The following is a 25165-nucleotide window of genomic DNA, read 5'->3' on the forward strand; positions in this document are numbered from 1 at the left end:
CAAGTCGTTGGTCAGGCCCCACCTGGAATATTGTGTTCAGTTTTGGAGGCCGTACCTTGCGAAGGATGTTAAAAAAATGGAAGCGGTGCAAAGAAAAGCTACGAGGATGGTATGGGATTTGCGTTCCAAGACGTATGAGGAGAGACTTGCTGACCTGACCATGTATACCCTGGAGGAAAGGAGGAACAGGGGTGATATCATACAGACGTTCAAATATTTGAAAGGTATTAATCCGCAAACAAATCTTTTCTGGAGATGGGAAGGCGGTAGAACGAGAGGACATGAAATGAGATTGAAGGGGGGCAGACTCAAGAAAAATGTCAGGAAGTATTTTTTCACAGAGAGAGTGGTGGATGCTTGGAATGCCCTCCCGCAGGAGGTGGTGGAGAAGAAAACGGTAACAGAATTCAAACATGCATGGGATATACATAAAGGAATCCTGTGCAGAAGGAATGGATCCTCAGAAGCTTAGCCGAAATTGGGTGGTGGAGCCGGTGGGGGGAAGAGGGGTTGGTGGTGGGAGGCGAAGATAGTGGTGGGCAGACTTATATGGTCTGTGCCAGATCCAGTGGTGGGAGGCGGGACTGGTGGTTGGGAGGCAGGGAATAGTGCTGGGCAGACTTATACGGTCTGTGCCAGAGCCGGTGGTGGGAGGTGGGGCTGGTGGTTGGGAGGAGGGGATAGTGCTGGCCAGATTTATACGGTCTGTGCACTGAAAAAAGACAGGTACAAATCAAGGTAAGGTATACACATGAGTTTATCTTGTTGGGCAGACTGGATGGACCATGCGGGTCTTTTTCTGCCGTCATCTACTATGTTATGTTACTATGTTATAGGAAGAGACAGCCTCATTGACAGACTTGGATAACATAGTGGTAGAGAAGTGATTTGAAACACTGGAGGATAGAGTAAAAGGGTCAATAGCCTGAAGATTCCTAAATGTATTGGTTAAGATTGGACGGGACTGGGGAGGAGGGTGTTTAAGAGTGAAAGTTATCAGATGATGGTCAGAGAGGGGAAAAGTTGAGGAAAAGAAACTGGAGAGTGAGCAGTTTGAGAAGAGGATAAGATCAAGACAGCAGCCATTCTGGTGAGTGGGGGCAGTGGAGCACAGTTGAAGATTGAAAGAGGATGTTAAAGCAAGAAACTGAGAAGCATAAGAGTCAGAGGGATCATTAACATGAATGTTAAAATCCCCAAGAATGAGGGAAGGAGATTAAGGTTCAAGAAAGAAGGAAAGCCAGGCATCAAAGTCAGTGAGAAAGGAAGAAAGGGACTTATCAAGGGGTCGATAAATGACTGCTACTCGGAGAGGCAGAGGAGCAAATAGACGGATAGAGTGGACTTCGAAGGAAGAAAAACAGTGAGACTGAGGTGGAAGAAGAGGTTGAAATCTACAAGAGGGTGAAAGTAGTAGCCTGATTCCACCTCCGTGGCCAACCGGGTGAGGAGTATGGGAGAAAAGATAACCTCCATGGCATAGGGCCGCGACTGAAGCAGAGTCTTCAGGGTAAAGCCAAGTTTCAGTTAGGGCAAGCATATGGAGAGTACGAGAGATAAAGAGGTCATGGATGTAGGAAAGTTTGTTACAGACAGAGCGGGCATTCCACAGAGTGCAAGAGAAAGGTAGGGAAGAAGGGGGGGAGGAGAGGAACAGAAATTAGATTGGAGATATCACAGTGCGACCTGCACAAATAGGATGAGAGCTGATGTGGAGGACCAGGATTGGGATTAATGTCCCCAGCGGAGAGAAGGAGCAAGAAAGTACGGAGAAGAGTAGGAGAGATATGATGAAGGCGAGATGTACTCAAATAGAAAGGAGATGGATGAATGGAAGGAAGGAAATGTTGAAGGTTGAGAGCTGAGAAAAAGGAAGAGGAAAAAAGAGATGGTGAGATGATGAATACAGAGGGTGGACAATGTGTTCCTGCAGTGTACAGTGGTTTCAGATGAAGAAACAGATTAGGAAGGGTCAGTACCAAGAAGAAAAAGTGTAATGGAGCCATAAGTAGTAACTGGGCGAAAAATAAATGTAAAGAGAAAATGCCCCGGCTTGCGGCACCTAGAGCGGAGGCCCTGAGTGTATCGGAGTAGACCTGGGAGTCACCCTGGAGAAGGCTGTAAGGATATGCAGACGAGCTGTAAGTCCTCCACAGCACCTGAAAGGCAGCCGGTGGTAGAGCTGGGCACCTCTCAGCCAAAGAAAGGCTTACCAGGGGTTAGGCCAAAGCCAGCATTCCTCCCCTAGGGTTGCCTGATCTTAGCCAAAAAGCACATGGAAACCCTGGGCACCTGGAGCGAGGGCCCTGGGAAAATCGGGGTATGCAAGTCCTCCACAGCATGGGAGCGCTGGGCACCTAGAGTGGAGGCCCTGAGTGAATCAGAGTTAGGGTTACCATTTTTTGTCCTTAAAAAAGAGGATACTTGCCCCATTTCACGTCCTCGCCCCGCCCCCTTTCACGCCCTTGCCCCGCCCCTTTCACACCCTCACCCTGCCCCTTTCCACATCTCGCCCCACCCCTTGTCGCACCTCGCCACGCCCCCTGTCACATTTTTGCCTCCCCCTGGTCACTCCCTCACCCTCCCCTCCCCCCCGGCCCTATCACCACCTCTCCCCTTACGATCTTCCCTGGTGATCTAGTGACTTTGGGGCAGGAAAGAGCCCCCTCTTTCCTGCCCGGCGCGCTGCTCTGCATCCTGTATACAGTGGCGTACCAAGGGGGGGGGGGTGGGGGCGGTCCGCCCCGGGTGCATGCCGCTGGGGGGGTGCTGCGTGCCGGTCAGCGTCGTTCGTTTTCATGCTCCCTCTGCCCCGGAACATCCTGTTCCGGGGCAGAGGGAGCATGGAAACGAACGACGCTGACCGGCGCACGGCACAGTGGCGTGCATCCGAGGGTGAGGGGGTTCTTTTGCTGGGGTGGGGGGTGTCCTTTCACCGGGGGGGGGGGGGGGTCGCTGCACCCAGGGGGGCACGGCGCACCGGCGATCCGCCCCGGTGTCAGTGCCCCTAGGAACGCCACTGCCTGTATGCTGCCTGTGACGGCCTCAGCAAGATTCAAAATGGCCGCTGAGAATTGAAGCGGACTCGCAAGACTTCAATTCTAGGCGGACAAATGGGCAGGCTGGCCAAAACCCGTCCGGACGCCCAGACATGTTCTCAAAAAGAGGATATGTCCGGGTGTTGCAGGAATTGATGCATGAATTTATGATACTTCAGGAGTCAGACAGCACACCAGAATGAGAGAGAAATCTTCTTTATTTGCCAGCAAACACAGTAGAACATCAGCATTAAGTCTCTTCTTCTCTTCCTCAGCTCTCTTTGTCTCTCTCTCAGCTCTCTTTGTCTTTGTGGCTTCTGTCTCAGCTGCTTCTCTTCTTATGCTGTCTTCTCCTTCTTCTGTCTGTTCCTTCTGTCCTTCTTTCTCTTCTGAGCTCCTTCTGACGTAAACTGCTTCTTCTCCCACTTAAATACAGTTCTATCTTGCCTAGCCTAGCCCCCTTACTCTCCAATTGGTTAAGGAATAGATTGATTACCTTGCCTCAACCAATCAGCTCCATACAAATATCAGTTACATAGGTTCCAGACATCCTAAACTGACCTGTGACCTGGGGCCCCTTACACCAGACATTTGGGCTCCAGTCTCTTACATGTTATTATGATTGATTTCTCATATTCCTAGTACTAACTGCTAACTAAACTCTGGTATTCATTAAAGGGGTCAAGGGCCAATCTTACTTAATAGCATACATATCAGGTTATTACTTTCAAGACCATTTCTACATTTTACCTATAATTAATCAAGGAGAAGAGAGCTGACTAGTCCTGACCTCTTTCACCTATCAGCTTATACATTGAACCAGCCAGAACTGCAGATAACTTAAAACACATGTTGGCCTCTTCACTGCAGTCCTTGCTTGACCTCTTAAACAGCAGACAAAGAGTAATACAGAATTTAACAGACATTCTACACAGAATTATTAATTTACACAGAATACAGCATATTCTAAAGTAAGCATCCTTATAAGACATATTCTACATACCAAGCACTTCTAAATTCTAATCTATTGCCTCTCTCTAAACAGTATTTCTGCCTAATCTTTAAACTACAATATGTCATATGTCTGGCTCATTCCTTTGATCATTCATAATAATATCCCCTCAAGATTTAATAGTATACAGATGTGCCAGCTAGCATTGGCAATTCACAAAGGTGAAAGAAATTCCTGTCTCTGACCTTTTTAACCTTTTGCTCGGCAAGCTAGACATTGAGTAATTAACCTGAACCATCTGGCATTCCTTCACTGTACTTGCAAAACTGAGAATTTAAAATAGTATTTGGGCACCTTTAAACAGAATTAACCCTTAATATGATTTCTTATATATATTATGCCCATGGCTGCCTCACGGGTAAATCCGGATGTATGGTAACCCTAATCAGAGTGGACCTGGGAGTCACCCCGGAGAAGGCTGTAAGGATATACAGATGTGCTGCAAGTCCTCCATAGCACCTGAAAGGCAGCTGGTGGTAGTCAATACCTGTCTGAAATAGCAGTAATAAAAAAATTGAAGTGCATTTTTTTAAATATGCCACTGCATTCCACAAAACAAAGGAGCAAGTTCCCACATACCATCTCCTTCTTTTGAGGTATGCACAGGAAAAAAAAAATTAAATGCTCTCAGGTTTCAACCTAATTAAGGTGTTAAAAAACTTATTTACTTATAAATAGAAACTCTGAATGTTGAGCACCTGATTCTGATAACACGATGTCTGTTTTATTGGCTCTTTATTAGGTGAAAGTGAAAACATCTATACAGGAATACAACGCCAGACCTGCCGAATGGCACACTGATTACAATCTAGAACAAATTCGTACTTTAACCGATGAAACTGATACTTCCTCTGTGTACACTGTACATCTGTATGCTGCACAATCCGGCATGTTGGAAAATATATGAGATGAAATAAAAATGCTACCAACGAAAACGTGGATGCAGCAGTTATCTTTGTTTGCTTTGGGTGTACGGGTAAGACGGATGCACAGCGGGCGGGGAGACAGGGCTGAGTCTGCTTCAACAGTTCGACCTCATGCCGTCTTCAATTTAACCACGTTGCTAACCACGTTTTGGGTGTCTTGCTGCTCTCCTGTGACGCAACATCCTGTTTCTGGTAAGATGGGTCCGCGCTCGCTGGATGCTAAGCTAGTTTTAGAAAGAGAGAGGAGTTGTGTTGCAGGGGATGGGACAAGACATCGGAGATGAAAAACTGGGGGATTGTGTTTGTTGGTGTATGAGGTTGATTATTGGGGAGGGGGGAGTTTGCGGGACAGGTGCCGGATCGCGAGGAGAGCGTAAACGGAGAGATCGGTTCCCTGTTCCTGGAATGCGTTTAGACATATTTCCAAAGCACTTAGACTTACAAAGTTACACAGTAACCTATGGAACCTTGTAAGTCTAAGTGCATTGAAAATGATCCCCATTGGAATCTTTGTATTTGTAGGAGTGTGCTGGATAGATTATGGTATGTGAGACTAGAAAAATGGGGTGAGAGATGTGATTGGCCCCACCCTATAGGATACTTTATCTTCACCTCTGCGTGCGGTTGGCTCGCTTGTTAAGTTTTTTTAAACAACCTCGAAACCTATTTCTTGATGCTTTTAGCTTGTGATTTGCTGCTGTTTTGCTGATTGGTTGCTGACTTTGGGATCCGGCGCCCCATCTGTATGCCCCCTCTCTCCCTAAGAATTGTAGATTCTTTGTTTTTAAGCTAGTATGTTTGTTAAACCTCCGTGACCGCTGCTACAAGAGCGGTATATCGCACCTATTGAATTTGATGAGATGGGGTGAAACTAAAGGACCTGGAGAAGCTGGGGATTTTATTTATTTTTGTTACATTTGTACCCGGCGCTTTCCCACTCATAGCAGGTTCAATGGGGCTTACCTATTATCTACAGGTACTTATTTGTACCTGGGCCAATGGAGGGGTAAGTGACTTGGCCAGAGTCATAAGGACCTGCCTGGGCCTGCAGTGGGAATTGAACCCAGTTCCCCAGGACCAAAGTCCACCACGCTAACCACTAGGCCAAACCTCCACTGGAGTAAGAAATTGGAAATCGGTCTGTGGAAGGGGTTAGCGAAGGTGGAAAACTTCATGGGTGGCAGAGGGGAGGTATAAAACATAGAAGAACTGGAGACTAGGGAGGGATCAGAGATAGGTGGCAGTTATATTCTTTGAACTAGAGCAGTTCCCAAACCTGGTCCTGGAGGCACCCCAGCCAGTCATTGTGGATATCCCAAAAATCTTACTGGCTGGCAGGGTTGCCAGGTGGAAAATTTTTTTTCCCACCCAAACCAGCCTAAATCCAGCCCAAACCCCGCCCCTGCTGTCATCAACCCCGCCCCTGCCGTCATCGGCCCCGCCCAAAACATCACTAACCCCGCCCCCCGCGGCCGAAAAAATGCCCAAAAAGCAGCCCAAAAAACCGCAACCCGCCGCGGGCAAAAATTACCCGCGGCGGGTCGCGGAAAACCGCCCAATTGGGCGGTAAAACCGCCCACCTGGCAACACTGCTGGCTGGGATGTCTCCAGGACCAGGTTTGGGAACCACTGAACTTGAGGTTTAAAAAACCAAACAAACCCTTCAGCAAGCAAATAAGCTTCTTGCCTAATGAAAAGTGTTAATATGCATAAAACACCTGCATTGTCATAAACACACCATGCTCTGTCCCTAAAATAAGGCAGAAAAATCACCAAAACAAAATAATCAAATACAAAGTCCAGAGAAAGAGCAAGGAAAATGTGTCCTGGTTCATAAAAATTTTTAGTTGGACACCAAATTTTCTGAATATTTTTACACACTCATGTTAGTACCATCTGCAAAAAGTCTAATCTTATTGTGGAGATTCCCAAACTGTGGGTGGAGTCACAAAGCCCATGTTTGGGGTTGTGACCTGGGTGGACTCTTCATAGGTGCATCATTTTTCTGCACTGGGGGAGGGGGGGTCACAGTTTTATTTGGCTTCATTCATGGGGTCATGGCCACAAGATTCATAAGCACTTACTGCAATATCATTCACAAAGATTAAAAAAAAAATTTTGAACCTATCCTAGCAAAGTTATCCTGAACTTTGCTTAATCATTCACTTTCTGCTGTTTGTCTTTCAACCAGTTTTGTTTTGTTTTTTTCTTAGTTTCCTCTTGCTCCTCTGTGATTTCCAAGTCAGTTAAAACCAGGGCTGTGATCTCATGCCATAAGACTTTGTTAAATACTATCTGGGTTTTCATCTTTAATTTACATTTATTTTCAATCTACTTTAGCTAGGCCATTGCCGCAACTGTTCATATAATTCTGTAAACATGGGTCTTGTATTCAGCCACTTGGTATCATCTCCCTCTATTCTTACACCCCCCCCCCCCCCCAAATCCTTAGGGATTATGAATGCTGCTTCTGCATTATTTGCAGAAAACCATGAGAAGAAAAGACCTGAGCAGAAAACTGAACCCATTCCAACAAACAGCAATACGCATCACTGCTACTGAGCTTATAGGCCAACCCTTTCAACTTGTTTCAAATTCAGTAGACTATCTATGGCCATATCTGTAAGCTACTCAGTTTCTTTATGAACCTCCTGCATTTTGTGCAGGACAGTTTGAAAAGCTTTACTGATTGGTTTTACCAGAGTAAGTCATCTCAAACAGAACCTATGAACCAGTTTGCATGATATATATTTTTTTATTCTTTATTAAGAATTTCTATTCATTTTCCTAACATTAGGATCAGACTACCTGGCTTGTGTCTTACAGTGGCCTTATTACTTTTATGAGGAGGAATAAAATCTTTTGTACTTTTTGAATAAGAATCAGTTTGCCCTTATGTTTTTAGCTATTAAGCTATGTTTTTCTATTAAGATCAATCCAGAGAATTGTGGGTTATGCCCATCTACCAGCAGGTGGTGATAGAATGAAAGAGCTGTACCATAAAAGGTCCTGTTCAGTGCCCTTTTCAGTATTCTTTCTTATCTCAGCAGGTGGATAGACATAACCTGTACAGGTCTCTGAGTGGTGCTGGCTCCTGACCTATCCCCTGGTTTCAATTGAGCTAGGGGTGTAGGCTGTGACCACCTGTTTGGCTGGGGTACACCTGGTGGTGCCAGGTCCCCCACCCTTGTTGCTTGCCTTTGTTTATTTTTCCGGTGTTCCTGACGTTTCAGTTGGGGAAAAAAAAATCATCTTCCTCTTGTAAAAAAAAAAAAAAAAAAAAAAAAAAGCCAGAAGGTAAAAAGAGCAGTTTTACTTTGATCAGTTTACCTTGCACACCTGTCTCTCTGCAGCTGTGCCTCTTCCAGCGAACTTAGTCTGGGAGCTTTGTGGGCTGTAAGTCTTCATCTTTCCTTGAATTGTTTTCTTTATGGCAGCCCCTGCAGAAAGAGAAGTGCCGCTCCCGGTGTAGGTCAGTGAGCAGCGTCTGGTAGATACACTGTATGTAAATGAACTCCCTCTGCTAGTCCCTCGTCATCTGGTCTGGCAGCAAAAGATAGGGCCTGGGTCGAGTGAAGAGCTATGGGGGGAAGTTTTGGCTGCCTCCTCAGTACTTCACTCGGACTGCTCACCTGCAGTGGTCATTTTTGAAGCGCTGATGCACTGTTCTTCAGGGAATCCGTTGCTGGGACCTTCTCGGTCTGCAGGCTCTTTTCCTGTGGGTAACTTGCCTGGACTAAGTGTGGGTCAGGAGACTCTGCAAACTCCTTTTTTTCCCTGCGTTTGTTCTTTTAATGCACCAGGCTTATTTATTGAAGAGGCTTTTAGCCTCACAGGAGTGGAGGAGTGGCCTAGTGGTTAGGGTGGTGGACTTTGGTCCTGGGGAACTGAGGAACTGAGTTCGATTCCCGGCACAGGCAGCTCCTTGTGACTCTGGGCAAGTCACTTAACCTTCCATTGCCCCATGTAAGCCGCATTGAGCCTGCCATGAGTGGGAAAGCGCGGGGTACAATTGTAAAAAAAAAAAAAAAAAAGCCTTCTTCAGTTCCTCCAGTGGCATTTTCTGACCAGCTGTGAAAATGGGCTCGCTTAGAGGGTCAGAGGAAGTTGGATGAACTATCTTTTCTTTCTGACCATGATTCTGATTCCTCTCTCTCAAGCCTCGTGCCCTTTGCTGGCTGACCCCTTGGAGGAGGGTGCACTCCCACCAGAAGAGAGGGTTGATCACATGGCGGCTAGGCTATTCAGGAAGGAGGAACTGCCATCCCTCATTTCTAAACCCATCAGTTCAGAGGCTATGTTGTAACCAATGATGGGTACAAAGAAGCCTTCTAAGGTGTTCCATATTCCGGTGGCCATGCAGGTGCTCATCTCTGTGCAGTGGGAGTACTCTGATGCTGGATTGAGGGGTAGCTAGAGCGATATCGTGGCTTTATCCTCTTCCAGCTCAGGATTTGGAGACCTTATGTTTACCCAGGGTGTGGACTCTATGGTCACTGCTGTGACCAAGACGACTACACTTCCTGTTGAGGGGGGCACAGCCCTTAAGAATGTCCAGTATCAGAGACTGGAATCCTTGCTGATCATCTCCTTTGAAGTTGTAGTATTGTGTGTGCAGGCCAGGTTTGTGTCTCCTATGCCGCCCGTGCTTGCATTAGTTAGGTTCAAAAGCCACTATGGCTGAAGATTTGGTTGAGTCCTTGCCTTCTGTACAGGCCAGTTTGGCTTATCTGGCGGACATGTTATATAGTCTCATTCAGGCCTCTGCTAAGGAGATCTCCTTAGCACTTAGACCAAGAAGCTGACTTTGGCACTGTGCAGCAGACAAAGCCTTGAAGTCCAGACTTGCCTGCCTTCCCTTTTGGAGGAAGCTTCTCTTTGAGAGGATTTAGGATCTTGGAGAGTCGAAGGGCCAACATTTACTAGATAAATTTAAGGCTCCATTTCATTCCAGTCTTGTTCCCATTTTCGGAAAGTGAGACAATACATGCTGGGTAGATCTGGCTTGTTTCAGAGGCTGATGTTGACCTCTCAGTCAAGAGAAGCAGCAGTCCTTTCATGAGGACAGGCGTCCCTTGTCTTCTACTATGCAAGAAGTCTGGGTTAGAGAGTTGCACGGGGACAGAAATCTTATCCATCCCCACCCGTCCCTGCTGGAATCTTACCCATCCCCACCCATCCCTGCAAAAATGTAACCCATCCCAACCTGTCCCCGCAAGAATTTAACCCATCCCTGTAAGAATTTAATGGCACATAAAAGAAAATTCCAGTCAGCTCCCTCAGTCTCTTTCTGGATTTGAGCCACAGCACTGTAGGCAAGGAAGGAATGGAAGTTGGAACTTGCAACACTCTGGTGCGCACATATAAGATTTGTCTGATTCACTGGCACTGTGTGCTGAGAGGTCGCGACGTGCACTCGCCAGTAGGTCAGGTGACATCTGATTCTTGTGCCTGTGTCAGAGCTGAGGTCTGTTCACCAGCCTGGGAGCAAAGAGGATTAATAGTAACATAATAAGTGACAGCAAATAATCCACTCTGCCCAATAGTCACACTCATTATCAATTCATCATTAAATCAATGAATGTAAAAAAAAAACAAACAAAAAAAAAAACATAGTACATGACTGCAGAAAAAGACCTGCACGGACCATCCAGTCTGCCCAACAAGATAAACTCATATGTGCTACTTTTTTGTGTATACCTTATCTTGATTTGTATCTGTCATTTTCAGGACACAGACCGTATAAGTCTGCCCAGCACTATCCTGCCTCCCAACCACCAGCCCCGCCTCCTACCACTGGCTCTGGCACAGACCGTATAAGTCTGCCCAGCACTAGCCCCGCCTCCCAACCACCAGCCCTGCCTCCCACCACCGGCTATGCCACTCAATCTCAGCTAAGCTACTGAGGATCCATTCCCTCGGAACAAGATTCCTTTATGTTTATCCCACGCATGTTTGAATTCCGTTACCGTTTTCCTCTCCACCACCTCCCGCGGGATGGCATTCCAAGCATCCACCACTCTCTCCGTCAAAAAATACTTCCTGACATTTTTCTTGAGTCTGCCCCCCTTCAATCTCATTTCATGCCCTCTCGTTCTACCGCCTTCCCATCTCTGGAAAAGGTTCGTTTGCGGATTAATACCTTTCACATATTTGAACGTCTGTATCATATCACCCCTGTTTCTCCTTCCCTCCAGGGTATACATGTTCAGGTCAGCAAGTCTCTTCTCATACATCTTGTAACTCTAATCCCATACCATTTTCGTAGCTTTTCTTTGCACCGCTTCAATTCTTTTTACATCCTTAGCAAGATACGGCCTCCAGAACTGAACACACTATTCCATATCATCAAGCTGATCAATCCATAGACTGGTGGGTTGTGTCCATCTACCAGCAGGTGGAGATAGAGAGCAAACTTTTGCCTCCCTATATGTGGTCATGTGCTGCCGGAAACTCCTCAGTATGTTCTCTATCTCAGCAGGTGGTGGTCACACACAGCAGCAGCTCTGGCTAGGCCTCCAAGCCTAATCCTTAGGTTTTGTTGAGGCCTGGGGTTGAGGGCTCTTTTGAGCAAGTGCAAACCTGGTGGTGCCAGGTCCCTCCTTTTCTCCCCCCTCCCGCTGGCTCCGTTAAAAAAAAAAAAAAAACGTCCTTAAAGGCGTTTATTTTGACGTTTATTTAAACGTTCATTGCAGCTACTCACTGGGACACCAGTTCGTTACAGCTCGGAGCGGCAAGCAGGTAATTTTACCTTTTTATAGCGGGCAGGGGGTTCCCCGATTCTTCTCCTCGTGGCATATGGCGTCGGAGGGCGAGGGCGCAAAGGGTCGCTCCCCGGATCGCTGGAGCGCTTCTAAAGGGGATGCGGGGGTTTTTCAGCCTGATTCGCCCTTGAGGGTGACAGCTTAGTGACCGATGAATGTCCCGGTCCTTCCTCCGGCGTGGCGGTTTTTCCCGCCATAAACGCCCATCCCCCGCTCCTCGCCTCCGCCATCTTGGCCGGCCACGCGGCTCGGACGGCTTCTTCGTGGGCCGCCCTTGAGGTTGGAGACAATGCCATGAACGCCCTTAATTTGGGCGACGGCACAAAAGCGGCTAAAGTTAAGCGCCGTTTTTTCCCGCGCGGCTCCTTCGCGGAGTGTCGCGCCGGACGCCATTTTGGATGCGCAGCATGTCTCTCCCCCGCTCGTGTGAGCGCCGGTTGAGGGTGCGTCTAGGGCTGTTGCCCAGGCTGCGGAAGTGCACAGTCTGGGGGGTTTCTCCCCCGAGTTTGTTTTGCTGCTGCATCAGGCTTTCCTCATGCAAAACGCTGCCCCTGCTCCCTCGTCTGGTAAAGAGGTTGAGGTTCCCAGAGGTAACGCCCTCGGGTTGATTCCCAGGCCTTGGAGGACTTTGTCTCCTCCGATGTAGATGAGGGCAGCGTGTCTGAGGTCTCCCAACGGTCCTTGCGGATTCCTTGGAGGAGATAGATCCCCGCTCGGATGGAGCGGATGACACCTCTGCAGCGCGGCTTTTTAGCCCAGAGGATTTGCCCAACCTGTTGTTACAGGCCATGGACACTTTGAAGATTTCCTCTCCGGAGGATGTCTCTCCCTCAGCCCCTGTTGGCTCTGCCATTATGCTGGGGACGAAGCGCCCGCCTAGAACCTTCCACGTGCATGATGCCATGCACACCTTAATTTCGGCTCAATGGGATGTCCCGGAAGCGAGCCTTAAAGTGGCTAGGGCTATGTCCCGCCTCTATCCTTTGGCTGTGAGTGAACGTGAGGCCTATCTGTGGCCTACCGTGGATTCTTTAATCACTGCGGTGACTAAGAAAACGGCTTTGCCGGTGGAAGGTGGCACGGCCCTAAAGGACGCCCAAGACAGAAGATTGGAGGCGGCCTTAAGGTCGTCCTTTGAGGCAGCTGCTTTAAGTTTGCAGGCCTCTGTTTGCGGCTCCTATGTGGCCAGGGCGTGCCTGACTATGGTGCAGCGGGCTTCCCCCTCGGATCATTCCTTGAGGGCTGATTGGCCGGCCCTGGAATCGGGCTTAGCCTATTTGGCAGACTTGCTGTATGATGTCTTGAGAGCCTCAGCTAAAGGCATGGCTGAGACAGTCTCTGCGTGGCGGTGGCTTTGGCTGAAACATTGGTCTGCTGACCACGCCTCTAAATCCCGCCTGGCTAGATTGCCTTTTAAAGGCAAGTGGCTCTTTGGGGTCGAGCTGGACAAAATCGTGACCGATCTCGGCACGTCCAAGGGCAAGAAATTACCAGAGGTCAGGGCTCGGGCTAGACTCGTCCTGGTACCTCCAGAGGACGGTTGCAGGAAGCCCGTCGGTACCGCCCGGGCAAGTCGGGTTCCTCTGCCCCCTCTTCCTTCAAGAGGAATTTCTCCCCCAAGCAGCATTCCTTTCGCAGAGACCGCCGTCCCGGAGGTGCTCCCTCCGGTCCTCCCCCAGGGTCTCGTACCCAATGACGGGGCCTTGGTCCACGCCCCAGTGCAGATTGGAGGACGGCTGTCCTCGTTTCGGGGCGAGTGGACCACAATAACTTCAGACGCGTGGGTGCTGGAAGTCATCAGAGACGGCTACAAGCTAGAGTTCTGCCGACCCTTAAGAGACGGGTTCGTACTCTCTCCCTGCAAGTCTCCGGTCAAGCTGTGGCAGTGCAGCAGACCTTGGACAATCTGATCCGCCTGGGCGCGGTCGTTCCGGTGCCAGAAAGTCAGCTTGGCAAGGGACGTTACTCCATTTACTTTGTGGTACCAAAGAAAGGAGGTTCTGTCCGGCCTATCCTCGACCTCAAAGGGGTCAATTGGGCCTTGAAAGTGCGGCACTTTCGCATGGAGACTCTCCGCTCTGTTATAGCGGCAGTGAAGGCAGGAGAGTTCTTGGCCTCCTTGGACATCAAGGAAGCGTATCTGCATATTCCCATCTGGCCTCCTCATCAACGCTTCTGCGTTTTGCAGTCCTGGGACGACACTTCCAGTTCAGAGCCCTCCCATTCGGGTTGGCTACTGCTCCGCGGACCTTTTCCAAAGTAATGGTGGTCATTGCGGCCTTCCTACGAAAGGAAGGGGTACAAGTCCATCCTTATCTGGACGACTGGTTGATCCGAGCCCCCTCTTATGCAGAGTGCGGCAAAGCTGTGGACCGGGTAGTTGCTCTTTTGAGCTCCCTGGGATGGATCATCAACTGGGAGAAGAGCCAGCTGCGCCCGACTCAGTCCCTGGAGTACCTGGGAGTTCGATTCGACACCCAAGTGGGCAGAGTGTTCCTGCCAGACAATCGGATTTTCAAACTTCAGGCTCTAGTGGACCAATTCCTAGTAGCCTCTCCTCCTCGGGCTTGGGACTATGTGCAGCTGTTGGGCTCTATGACGGTCACGATGGAAGTAGTGCCCAGGGCTCATATGAGACCACTTCAGCAATCTTTGCTGCGGCGCTGGACTCCGATGTCGGAGGATTATGCCGTGCGCCTTCCCTTGGACCCAGCAGTGCGCAAGGCGCTGAGCTGGTGGATGCAGACAGACAAGTTGTCTGCGGGAATGCCTCTGGTGACCCCAGAGAGGATTGTCGTCACGACGGACGCCTCTTTGTCGGGCTGGGGAGCCCACTGCTTGGGAAGGACAGCGCAGGGGCTCTGGTCTCCTGCAGAGGCAAAGTGGTCTATCAACCTCTTGGAACTCAGAGCCATTCGGTTGACGCTTTTGGAGTTCATCCCGGTACTGGTGTTGAAGCCTGTACGGGTCCTGTCAGACAATGCCACGGCTGTGGCCTATGTCAACCGCCAGGGAGGTACCAAGAGCGCCCCTCTAGCCAAGGAGGCTATGAATCTTTGACAGTGGGCGGAAGCGAACCTGGAGCAGCTTTCAGCGGCCCACATTGCCGGAGCCATGAATGTCAAGGTGGTCTTTCTCAGTCGCCATACCTTGGAGCCCGGAGAGTGGCAACTATCTGCTCAGGCGTTCTTGGACATCACGAAGCGCTGGGGCCAGCCGAGCCTAGATCTGATGGCGTCATCGGCCAATTGCCAAGTGCCGCGCTTTTTCAGCAGAGGACGGGACCCTCGATCCCTGGGAGTAGATGCTCTTCTCCAGCAGTGGCCGACACAAGAGCTCCTCTATGTGTTCCCGCCCTGGCCCAGGTTGGGCAGGGTGCTAGACCGGGTGGCAAAGCCCCGGCAGGGTAATCCTGGTGGGTCCGGATTGGCCCAGACGTCCCTGGTATGCGGACTTGATCAGGCTCTCAGTCGAACGATCCTCTGCGGCTGTCAGTGGAGCAGGGCCTGTTACATCAGGGTCCCGTGGTGATGGAGGATCCCTCCCCCTTTGGGCTTAAGGCCTGGCTATTGAGCGGCAGCGACTGAGGAAGAAGGGCTTCTCAGACAAGGTCATCGCCACTATGCTAAGAGCGAGGAAGCGCTCTACTTCTACTGCTTACGCCAGGGTTTGGCGTATCTTTGCAGCGTGGTGTGAAGCAGGCTCACTTTCTCCCTTCACTGCTCCAATTTCTTCAGTGTTGGCGTTCCTGCAAGAAGGTCTGGAGAAAGGCCTGTCGCTCAGTTCCCTTAAAGTCCAGGTAGCGGCTCTGGCTTGCTTCAGGGGCCGCCTGAAGGGTGCTTCCCTGGCTTCGCAGCCAGATGTGGTGCACTTTCTCAAGGGAGTTAATCACCTGCGCCCTCCTCTGCACTCAGTGGTGCCTGCGTGGAATCTCAACCTGGTGCTAAGAGCATTGCAGAAGCCGCCTTTTGAACCCTTGTCAAGGGCATCTCTGAAAGACCTGACGTGGAAAGCAGTCTTTTTGGTGGCTATCACTTCAGCCAGAAGAGTTTCCGAGCTCCAGGCGCTCTCATGTCGAGAGCCTTTTCTGCAGTTCACTGAGGCAGGAGTGACTATTCGCACAGTGCCTTCCTTTCTGGCCAAGATTGTTTCTCGCTTCCATGTGATTCAGCAGCTCTGTCTCCCTTCCTTTCATAGGGAGGACTACCCAGAGGAGTACTCTGCTCTTAAATATCTGGATGTGAGGCGAGTCATCATCAGATACTTGGAAGTGACCAATGATTTCCGGAAATCGGATCATCTGTTTGTCCTGTTTGCAGGTCCTTGTAAGGGTCTGCAGGCTGCTAAGCCTACAGTGGCAAGATGGGTCAAGGTAGCCATTGCAGCGGCTTATGTGGCCGCAAGGAAGGTGCCGCCTATCCAGCTGAAGGCTCACTCCACGAGAGCTCAGGCGGCCTCGATGGCAGAGGCCGGATCCGTCTCCTTGGAAGAGATATGCAAGGCGGCAACTTGGGCTTCGGCTCATACATTCTCCAAGCTTACCGTTTGGCGGTGGCTGCACGGGCGGAGGCCCGGTTTGGAGCTTCAGTGTTGAGGTCAGGGATTTCAATGTCCCGCCCTGGGTGAGTACTGCTTCGGTACATCCCACCAGTCTATGGATTGATCAGCTTGATGATATGGAAGGTAAAATTATGTATAATCATACCTGATAATTTTCTTTCCATTAATCATAGCTGATCAATCCATAGCCCCTCCCAGATATCTGTACTGTTTTTATTCTGGTTGCATTTCAGGTTCAAGTTTAGTCTTCAGTTACTTCAGAAAGACTTCGTGTTCAAGTTTTTTCACTTGGATTCTTCAAGAGTTGAGACGAGTTTGTGTTACAGTGAGCTGCTGCATTCCTCTCCCCCCCGTTTTACGGGGCTGGATTGAGACATAAATTCTGCCGGCACTCCCTCCCGCTTCGTGCGGCTGTAGGGCAGCTTTGTACCCCTCCCGCTTCGGCGGTGTTAGGGTCAGTCAGCTCCTCCCGCGGTTGCGGTTGCAGGATAAGCCAGATCCCCCCGCATCGGCGGGTGTGGTGTCCCTCCCCCGCTCCGCGGGGATGAGCTGGACGGATTCCCCTCCCCCACTTGTGTGGGGATGAGCTGGGTTAATTCCCCTCCCCCGTTTCGGCGGTGGTGAGCTGGGCAGAGTGTCCCTTCGTGGGTGTAATTCTCTAAGTGCTGAGTCCTGCGGATGGAGCTTTGATATCGACATACTGAGGAGTTTCCGGCAGCACATGACCACATATAGGGAGGCAAAAGTTTGCTCTCTATCTCCACCTGCTGGTAGATGGACACAGCCCACCAGTCTATGGATTGATCAGCTATGATTAATGGAAAGAAAATTATCAGGTATGATTATACATAATTTTACCCTCCAGGTGGGGCCTCACCAACGACTTATACAGGGGCATTAAAACCTCTTTTCTTCTGCTGGTCACTCCCCTCTCTATACAGCCTAGCAACCTTCTACTTACGGCCACTGCCTTGTCACACTGTTTCGTCGCCTTCAGATCCTCAGATATTATCACCGCAAGATCCCTCTCCCCGTCGGTCCTATCAGACTCTCACCGCCTAACACATACGTCTCCCGTGGATTTCTACTCCCTAAGTGCATCGCTTTGCATTTCTTTGCATTGAATTTTAATTGCCAAACCTTAGACCATTCTTCTAGCTTCCGCAGATCCTTTTTCATGTTTTCCACTTCCTCCTGGGTGTCCACTCTGTTACAAATCTTTGTATCATCTGCAAAAAAGGCAAACTTTACCTTCTAACCCTTCAGAAATGTCACTCACAAATATATTGAACAGAATTGGTCCCAGCACCGATCCCTGAGGCACTCCACTATGCACCTTTCCCTCCTCCGAGCGAATTCCATTCACTACCACCCTCTTGGCGTCTGTCTGTCAACCAGTTCCTAATCCAGTTCACCACTTCGGGTCCTATCTTCAGCCTGTCAAGTTTATTCAAGAGCCTCCTGTGGGGAACCGTGTCAAAAGCTTTGCTGAAATCTAGGTAGATTACGTCTATAGCACATCCCTAATTTAATTCTTCAGTCACCCAGTCAAATAATTCAATGAGATTCGTTTGGCACGATTTACCTTTGGTAAAACCATGTTGTCTCGGATCTTGCAACTTATTGGCTTCTAGGAAATTCGCTATCCTTTCCTTCAGCATCGCTTCCATTACTTTTCCAATAATTGAAGTGAGGCTTACTGGCCTGTAGTTTCCAGCTTCTTCCCTATCACCACTTTCTACCATCCCTGTGTCTGTTGATCTTAAGATAATCACATGTAACTAACCATTTTTGGTTGCAGCACTATAACTTTGGAATTTTCTTAAAGCAGAAATACGTTCCAAGCAAAATATTTAATTTTTTGGAAAAAGTTAACATATTTATATAGCCAGCATTTTCTGAAATGTAATTTTTTAATTTTATTTTAGATGTTCTGTATTGCTGTATTTTGTTGATTTGTTTTTATTATTAATGAGTGTATGATTGTGGGCCACTTAGAAATGTTCAAATAGGTGGGTTGTGAATATTTATTAATTTGGAAATTTCTGTATCGCACAAATCTGACTAGCAGGGCTAGGTGGTTTACAAACTAAAAAAATTAACACACAGGAAAGGAACTCCATATTATCAAAAGCAAAGACATTCATCCAAGACCATCCAGACACAAAATATTAAAAACAGGTAAATAGAGATGTTCAACACGAGGTATGACAGGATCTGGAGGACTAAGTAGGATAGTCCTGTTAAAAAAAAGCCACATCTTGATCAGTGACTTGAAGCACTTAACAGACAATTGTTAAGGGCAGACAATGTGATATTATATACTTGATTATGGTCTTTCGTGTTTCTGGAACAAAGACCACAGAAGTCTATCTGGCCCTATCCTTATGTTCCAACTGCTGGAGTTGCCGTTGAAGTCCACTCCAGTCTATTCGTCTTCTCATTTGTGGGACACAGACCGTAAAAGTCTGTCCAGCGCTGTCCTTATGTTCCAGCCACTGAAGTTGCTGTCTAAGCCCTTTCCAGCAAAAGCAAAAAGAGAGGGTATACAGCATACACAGAAAGTATACAAACAAAAAAGCAACACTGGGCCTTCAAGACTGGGACAACAGGAGTATTTTATTGACAAGTGACCCGACACGGGCCGTGTTTCGGCGTAAAACAACGCCTGTCTCAGGGGTCCAGTTTTTGTTGCAAAAAGTATATGCATCCAATGCCTCTAAGAATGAATGGAGGAAGTCTTTTGAACCAAGCGTTCCTGTCGAAGCAGACAGCCACGATATAGGAAAGAAGCTCCTATGTTAGCCTTGTCTTGGACATGACCAGAGATGGCTACAAATTGGAGTTGTTTGTGTGCAGATTTCTTCTTGAAGTACCCATGCAAAGCTCCTGCCAAAGCTTTGCCAGTCAGGAATACGTTGCAAGATTTCATTTTTAGGCAGTGCAGCTTGTGCCTCCTGCAGAGAGAGGCCTGGGGTGCTACTCCATCTATGTCATTATTCACAAGAAAGGCAAAGCCTTCTGCTCGGTGCTCGACCTCAAGCACAGGAACACGGCCCTCAGGATCAAGCACTTCTGGATGGAAACCTTGAGGTCTGTCTGTGATCACCTCGGTTCAGTCAGAGGAGTTTCTTACCTCCCCTAGATCTCAAGGAGGCATATTTTCACATTCCAATTTGGCCTTTTCATCAACACTTCCTTTGCGTCTTGGTGCTCGGGGAACATTTTCAGTTTTGGGCAGTGCTCTTTGGACTAATGCCAGCCCCAAGGATGTTCTTCAAGGTGATGATGGTTGTCGTGGCCTTCTTGTGATGTGAGGGAATTTGAATGTGTTACTGTCTGGGTGATCTGCTGACTAGAGTGTTGTTGCAAGAAAGTATACAGGTGATGGCAGAGTGGTTAGTCGTCTTCAGCTGCTAGGTTGGGTGATCAACTTCTCCAAGAGCCATCTGACTCCCTCTCAGTCCGAGTATCTCAGGGTCATTTTTGATATTCATCAGCAGAAGATTGCTCCAGGTGTCCAACCTACCTCAGCTTTCCGTTCCTTGGGTGTGGGATTATATGCAAGTTCTGGGAACCGTGGCTTCCACCCTGGATGTGCTTCCCTGGGCGCAGTTCAACATGTGGCCACTTCAGTCCCTGCTCAGTCACTGGTTGCCCACGTCCACCAACTAGTATAATTTTAAACTACCTTGGTCGACCCTGGCCAAATTCAGCATCTGTTGGTGGCTGATCCTGGGCAACCTGAGTAGAGGGGTCTCCCCTGGATTGCCACACTGTATGATGGTGACCACAGATGCCAATCTCTTTGGATGGGATGCCCACTGCCTGGGCTAGGCAGCTCAGGGTTGGTGGTCTCAGGTGGAAATGTCATGGCAGATCAATTGCTTGGAACTGAGAACCATCAGGAATTCCTTGCAGGGATTCTCTCTTCTCTTGGAGTGCAAGGCGGTATGGGTCCTTTCTTACAGTACAAGTTTTATTAGTACTTCCATATCATCATGCTGATCAATCCATAGACTGGTGGGTTGTGTCCATCTACCAGCAGGTGGAGATAGAGAGCAAAGCTTTTGCCTCCCTATATGTGGCCATGTGCTGCCGGAAACTCCTCAGTATGTTCTCTATCTCAGCAGGTGGTTGTCACACACAGCAGCAGCTCTGGCTAGGTCTCCAAGCCTAATTTTTAGGTTTTGTTGAGTACCTGGGGTTGAGGGCTCTTCTTGAGCAAGTGCAAACCTGGTGGCGCCAGGTCCCTCCTTTTCTCCCCCCTCCCGCTGGCTCCGTTAAAAAAAAACAAAAAAACATTTTGGACGTCCTTAAGGGCGTTTATTTCGACGTTTCTATAAACGTTTATTGCAGCTACTCACTGGGACACCAGGTCGTTACAGCTCGGAGCGAGAAGCAGGTAATTTTTACCTTTTTATAGCGGGCAGGGGGTTCCCCGATCGATCTCCACGTGGCCTATGGCGTCGGAGGGCGAGGGCGCGAAGAATCGCTCCCCGGACCGCGTGTGCGCTTCTAGCGGGGATGCTGGGGTTTTAAAGTCTGATTCGCCCTTGTTGGGTGTCAGTTTGGAGGCCGGTCAGTGTCCCGGGTCTTCCTCCGGTGCGGCGGTTTTTCCCGCCATAAACGCCCATCCCCCGCTGCTCGCCTCCGCCATCTTGGCCGGCCACTCTGCTCGGACGGCTTCTTCTTGGGCCGCCCTTGAGCTGGGAGACGTTCATGCCATGGCCGCCCTTGATTTGGGCGACGGCAAAAAAGCGGCTAAAGTTAAGCGCCGTTCTTCCCGTGCGGCTCCTTCGCGGAGTGTCGCACCGGACGCCATCTTGGATGCGCAGCATGTTTCTCCCCCGCTCTTGCGAGCGCCGGTTGAGGGTGCGTCTAGGGCTGTGGCCCGAGGCTGCTGAAGTACACAGTCTGGGGTGTTTCTCCCCCGAGTTTATTTTGCTGCTGCATCAGGCCTTCCTTATGCAAAACGCTGCCCCTTCTCCCTTGTCCGACAAAGGGGTTGAGGCCCCCGGAAGTAAACGCCCTCGGGTGGATTCCCAGGGCTTAGAGGACTCTGTCTCCTCTGATGTAGATGAGGGCAGCGTATCTGAGTTCTCCCAACGGTCCTTTGGGGATTCCTTGGAGGAGACGGATTCCCGCTCGGATGGAGCGGATGACCCCTCTGCAGCGCGGATCTTTCGCTCAGAGGATTTGCCCAACCTGTTAGTGCAGGCCATGAGCATTTTGAAGATTTCCTCTCCAGAGGACGTCTCTCCCTCAGCCCCTGTTGGCTCCGCCATTATGCTGGGGACGAAGCGCCCGCCTAGAACCTTCCATGTGCATGATGCCATGCACACCTTAATTTCGGCTCAATGGGATGTCCCGGAAGCGAGCCTCAAAGTGGCTAGGGCTATGTCCCGCCTCTATCCTTTGCCTGAAAGTGAACGTGAGGCCTTTCTTTGGCCTACCGTGGATTCTTTAATCACTGCGGTGACTAAGAAAACGGCGTTGCCGGTGGAAGGTGGCACGGCCCTAAAGGACGCCCAAGACAGAAGATTGGAGGCGGCCTTAAGGTCGTCCTTCGAGGCGGCTGCCTTAAGTTTGCAGGCCTCAGTTTGCGGCTCCTATGTGGCCAGGGCGTGCCTGACGGTTGTGCAGCGGGCTTCCCCCTCGGATCCTTCCTTGAGGGCTGATTGGCCGGCCCTGGAATCGGGCTTGGCTTATTTGGCAGACTTACTGTATGATGTCTTGAGAGCCTCGGCTAAAGGTATGGCTCAGACAGTCTCTGTGCGGCGCTGGCTTTGGCTGAAACATTGGTCTGCTGACCACGCCTCTTAAGTCCCGCCTGGCTAAGTTGCCTTTTAAAGGCAAGCTGCTCTTTGGGGTCGAGCTGGACAAAATTGTGACCAATCTCGGCACGTCTAAGGGCAAGAGGTTACCAGAGGTCAGGGCTCGGGCCAGTGTTCGCCCCGGTATCTCCAGAGGACGGTTTCAGGAAGCCCGTTGGTACCGCCCGGGCAAGTCGGGCTCCTCTGCCCCCTCTTCCTTCAAGAGGAACTTCTCCCCCAAGCAGCATTCCTTTCGCAGAGACCGCCGTCCCGGAGGTGCGCCCTCCGGTCCTCCCCCAGGGTCTCGTACCCAATGACGGGGTCCTGGTCCATGGCCCAGTGCAGATTGGAGGATGCCTGTCCTCGTTTCTGGGCGAGTGGACCAGGGTAACTTCAGACGCTTGAGTGCTGGAAGTCATTAGAGACGGCTACAAGCTAGAGTTCTGCCGACCCTTAAGAGACTGGTTTGTACTCTCTCCCTGCAAGTCTCCGGTCAAAGCTGTGGCAGTGCAGCAGACCTTGGAAATCTGATCCGCCTGGGTGCGGTCGTTCCGGTGCCAGAAAATCAGCTTGGCAAGGGACGTTACTCCATTTACTTTGTGGTCCCAAAGAAAGGAGGTTCTGTACGGCCTATCCTCGACCTCAAAGGGGTCAATCGGGCCTTGAAAGTTCGGCATTTTCGCATGGAGACTCTCCGCTCTGTTATAGCGGCAGTGAAGGCAGGGGAGTTCCTGGCATCCTTGGACATCAAGGAAGCGTACTTGCATATTCCCATCTGGCCTCCTCATCAACGCTTTCTGCGTTTTGCAGTCCTGGGCCGACACTTCCAGTTCAGAGCCCTCCCTTTCGGGTTGGCTACTGCTCCGCGGACCTTCTCCAAAGTAATGGTGGTCATCGCGGCCTTCCTGCGAAAGGAAGGAGTACGTCCATCCTTATCTGGATGACTGGTTGATCCGAGCCCCCTCTTATGCAGAGTGCGGCAAAGCTGTGGACCGGGTGATTGCTCTTTTGAGCTCCCTGGGGTGGATCATCAACGGGGAGAAAAGCCAGCTGCGCCCGACTCAGTCCCTGGAGTATCTGGGAGTTCGATTCGACACCCAAGTGGGCAGAGTGTTCCTGCCGGACAATCGGATTGTCAAACTTCAGGCTCAGGTGGACCAGTTCCTAGTAGCCTCTCCGCTTCGGGCTTGGGACTATGTGCAGCTGTTGGGCTCTATGACGGCCACGATGGAAGTAGTGCCCTGGGCCAGGGCTCATATGAGACCACTATAACACTCTGCTGCAGCGCTGGACTCCGGTGTCGGAGGATTATGCTGTGCGCCTTCCCTTGGACCCAGCAGTGCGCAAGGCGCTGAGCTGGTGGCTGAAGACAGACAAGTTGTCTGCAGGGATGCCTCTTGTGACCCCGGAGTGGATTGTCGTCACGACGGACGCCTCTTTGACGGGCTGGGGAGCCCACTACTTGGGAAGGACAGCGCAGGGGCTCTGGTCTCCTGCAGAGGCAAAGTGGTCTATCAACCTCCTGGAACTCAGAGCCATTCGGTTGGCGCTTTTGGAGTTCCTCCCGGTACTGGCGTTGAAGCCAGTACGGGTCCTGTCGGACAATGCCACGGCTGTGGCCTATGTCAACCGCCAGGGAGGTACCAAGAGCGCCCCTCTAGCCAAGGAAGCCATGAATCTATGCCAGTGGGCGGAAGCGAACCTGGAACAGCTGTCAGCGGCCCACATTGCCGGAGTAATGAGTGTCAAGGCGGACTTTCTCAGTCGCCATACCTTGGATCCCGGAGAGTGGCAGTTATCGGCTCAGGCGTTCTTGGACATCACGAAGCGCTGGGGCCGGCCGAGCCTAGATCTGATGGCGTCATCGGCCAATTGCCAAGTGCCGCGCTTTTTCAGCAGAGGACGGGACCCTCGATCCCTGGGAGTAGATGCTCTTCTCCAACAGTGGCCGACACAGGAGCTTCTCTATGTGTTCCCGCCCTGGCCCATGTTGGGCAGGGTACTAGACCGGGTGGCAAAGCATCCGGGCCGAATAATCCTGGTGGGTCCGGACTGGCCCAGACGTCCCTGGTATGCGGACTTGATAAGGCTATCAGTGGACGGCCCTCTGCGGCTGCCAGTGGAGCAGGGCCTGTTGCATCAGGGTCCCGTGGTGATGGAGGATCCCTCCCCCTTTGGTCTTACGGCCTGGCTATTGAGCGGCAGCGTCTGAGGAAGAAGAGCTTCTCAGACAAGGTCATCGCCACTATGCTGAGAGCGAGGAAGCGCTCTACTTCTACTGCTTACGCCAGGGTTTGGCGTACCTTTGCAGCGTGGTGTGAAGCAGGCTCACTTTCTCCCTTCACTGCTCCAATTTCTTCAGTGCTGGCGTTCCGGCAAGAAGGTCTGGAGAAAGGCCTGGCGCTCAGTTCCCTTAAAGTCCAGGTAGCGGCTCTGGCTTGCTTCAGGGGCTGCCTGAAGGGTGCTTCCCTGGCTTCGCAGCCAGATGTGGTACGTTTTCTCAAGGGAGTTAATCACCTGCGCCCTCCTCTGCACTCAGTGGTGCCTGCGTGGAATCTCAACCTGGTGCTAAGAGCCTTGCAGAAGCCGCCTTTTGAACCCTTGTCGAGGGCATCTCTGAAAGACCTGACGTTGAAAGCAGTCTTTTTGGTGGCTATCACTTCAGCCAGAAGAGTTTCCGAGCTCCAGGCACTCTCATGTCGAGAGCCTTTTCTGCAGTTCACTGAGGCAGGAGTGACTATTCGCACAGTGCCTTCCTTCCTGCCCAAGATTGTTTCTCGCTTCCATGTGAATCAGCAACTCTGTCTCCCTTCCTTTCGTAGGGAGGACTACCCAGAGGAATACTCTGCTCTCAAATATCTGGATGTGAGACGAGTCATCATCAGATACTTGGAAGTGACCAATGATTTCCGGAAATCGGATCATCTGTTTGTCCTGTTTGCAGGTCCTCGTAAGGGTCTGCAGGCTGCTAAGCCTACAGTGGCACGATGGGTCAAGGAAGCCATTGCAGCGGCTTATGTGGCCGCGGGGAAGGTGCCGCCTATTCAGC

The 25165-nt window shown here is 50.4% G+C and overlaps 1 protein-coding gene across 3 annotated transcripts in view; it reads left to right on the forward strand.

The window, feature by feature from the left end:
- The first annotated feature begins 4874 nt into the window (after positions 1-4874).
- Positions 4875-25165, forward strand: part of CEP63 (centrosomal protein 63) — an 802181-nt gene continuing 781890 nt past the window's right edge. Inside the window, exon 1 of one of the 3 annotated variants that reach the window (XM_030217144.1) lies at positions 4875-5168. In XM_030217144.1, coding sequence (XP_030073004.1) covers positions 4970-5168 — 199 coding nt within the window. In that variant the 5' untranslated portion in view covers positions 4875-4969. The remainder of the gene's footprint in view (positions 5169-25165) is intronic. The other 2 variants (XM_030217149.1, XM_030217147.1) reach the window with 2 other exon arrangements.

Source organism: Microcaecilia unicolor, chromosome 10 (assembly GCF_901765095.1).
Source record: "Microcaecilia unicolor chromosome 10, aMicUni1.1, whole genome shotgun sequence".
In the NCBI taxonomy this organism is placed as follows: domain Eukaryota; kingdom Metazoa; phylum Chordata; class Amphibia; order Gymnophiona; family Siphonopidae; genus Microcaecilia; species Microcaecilia unicolor.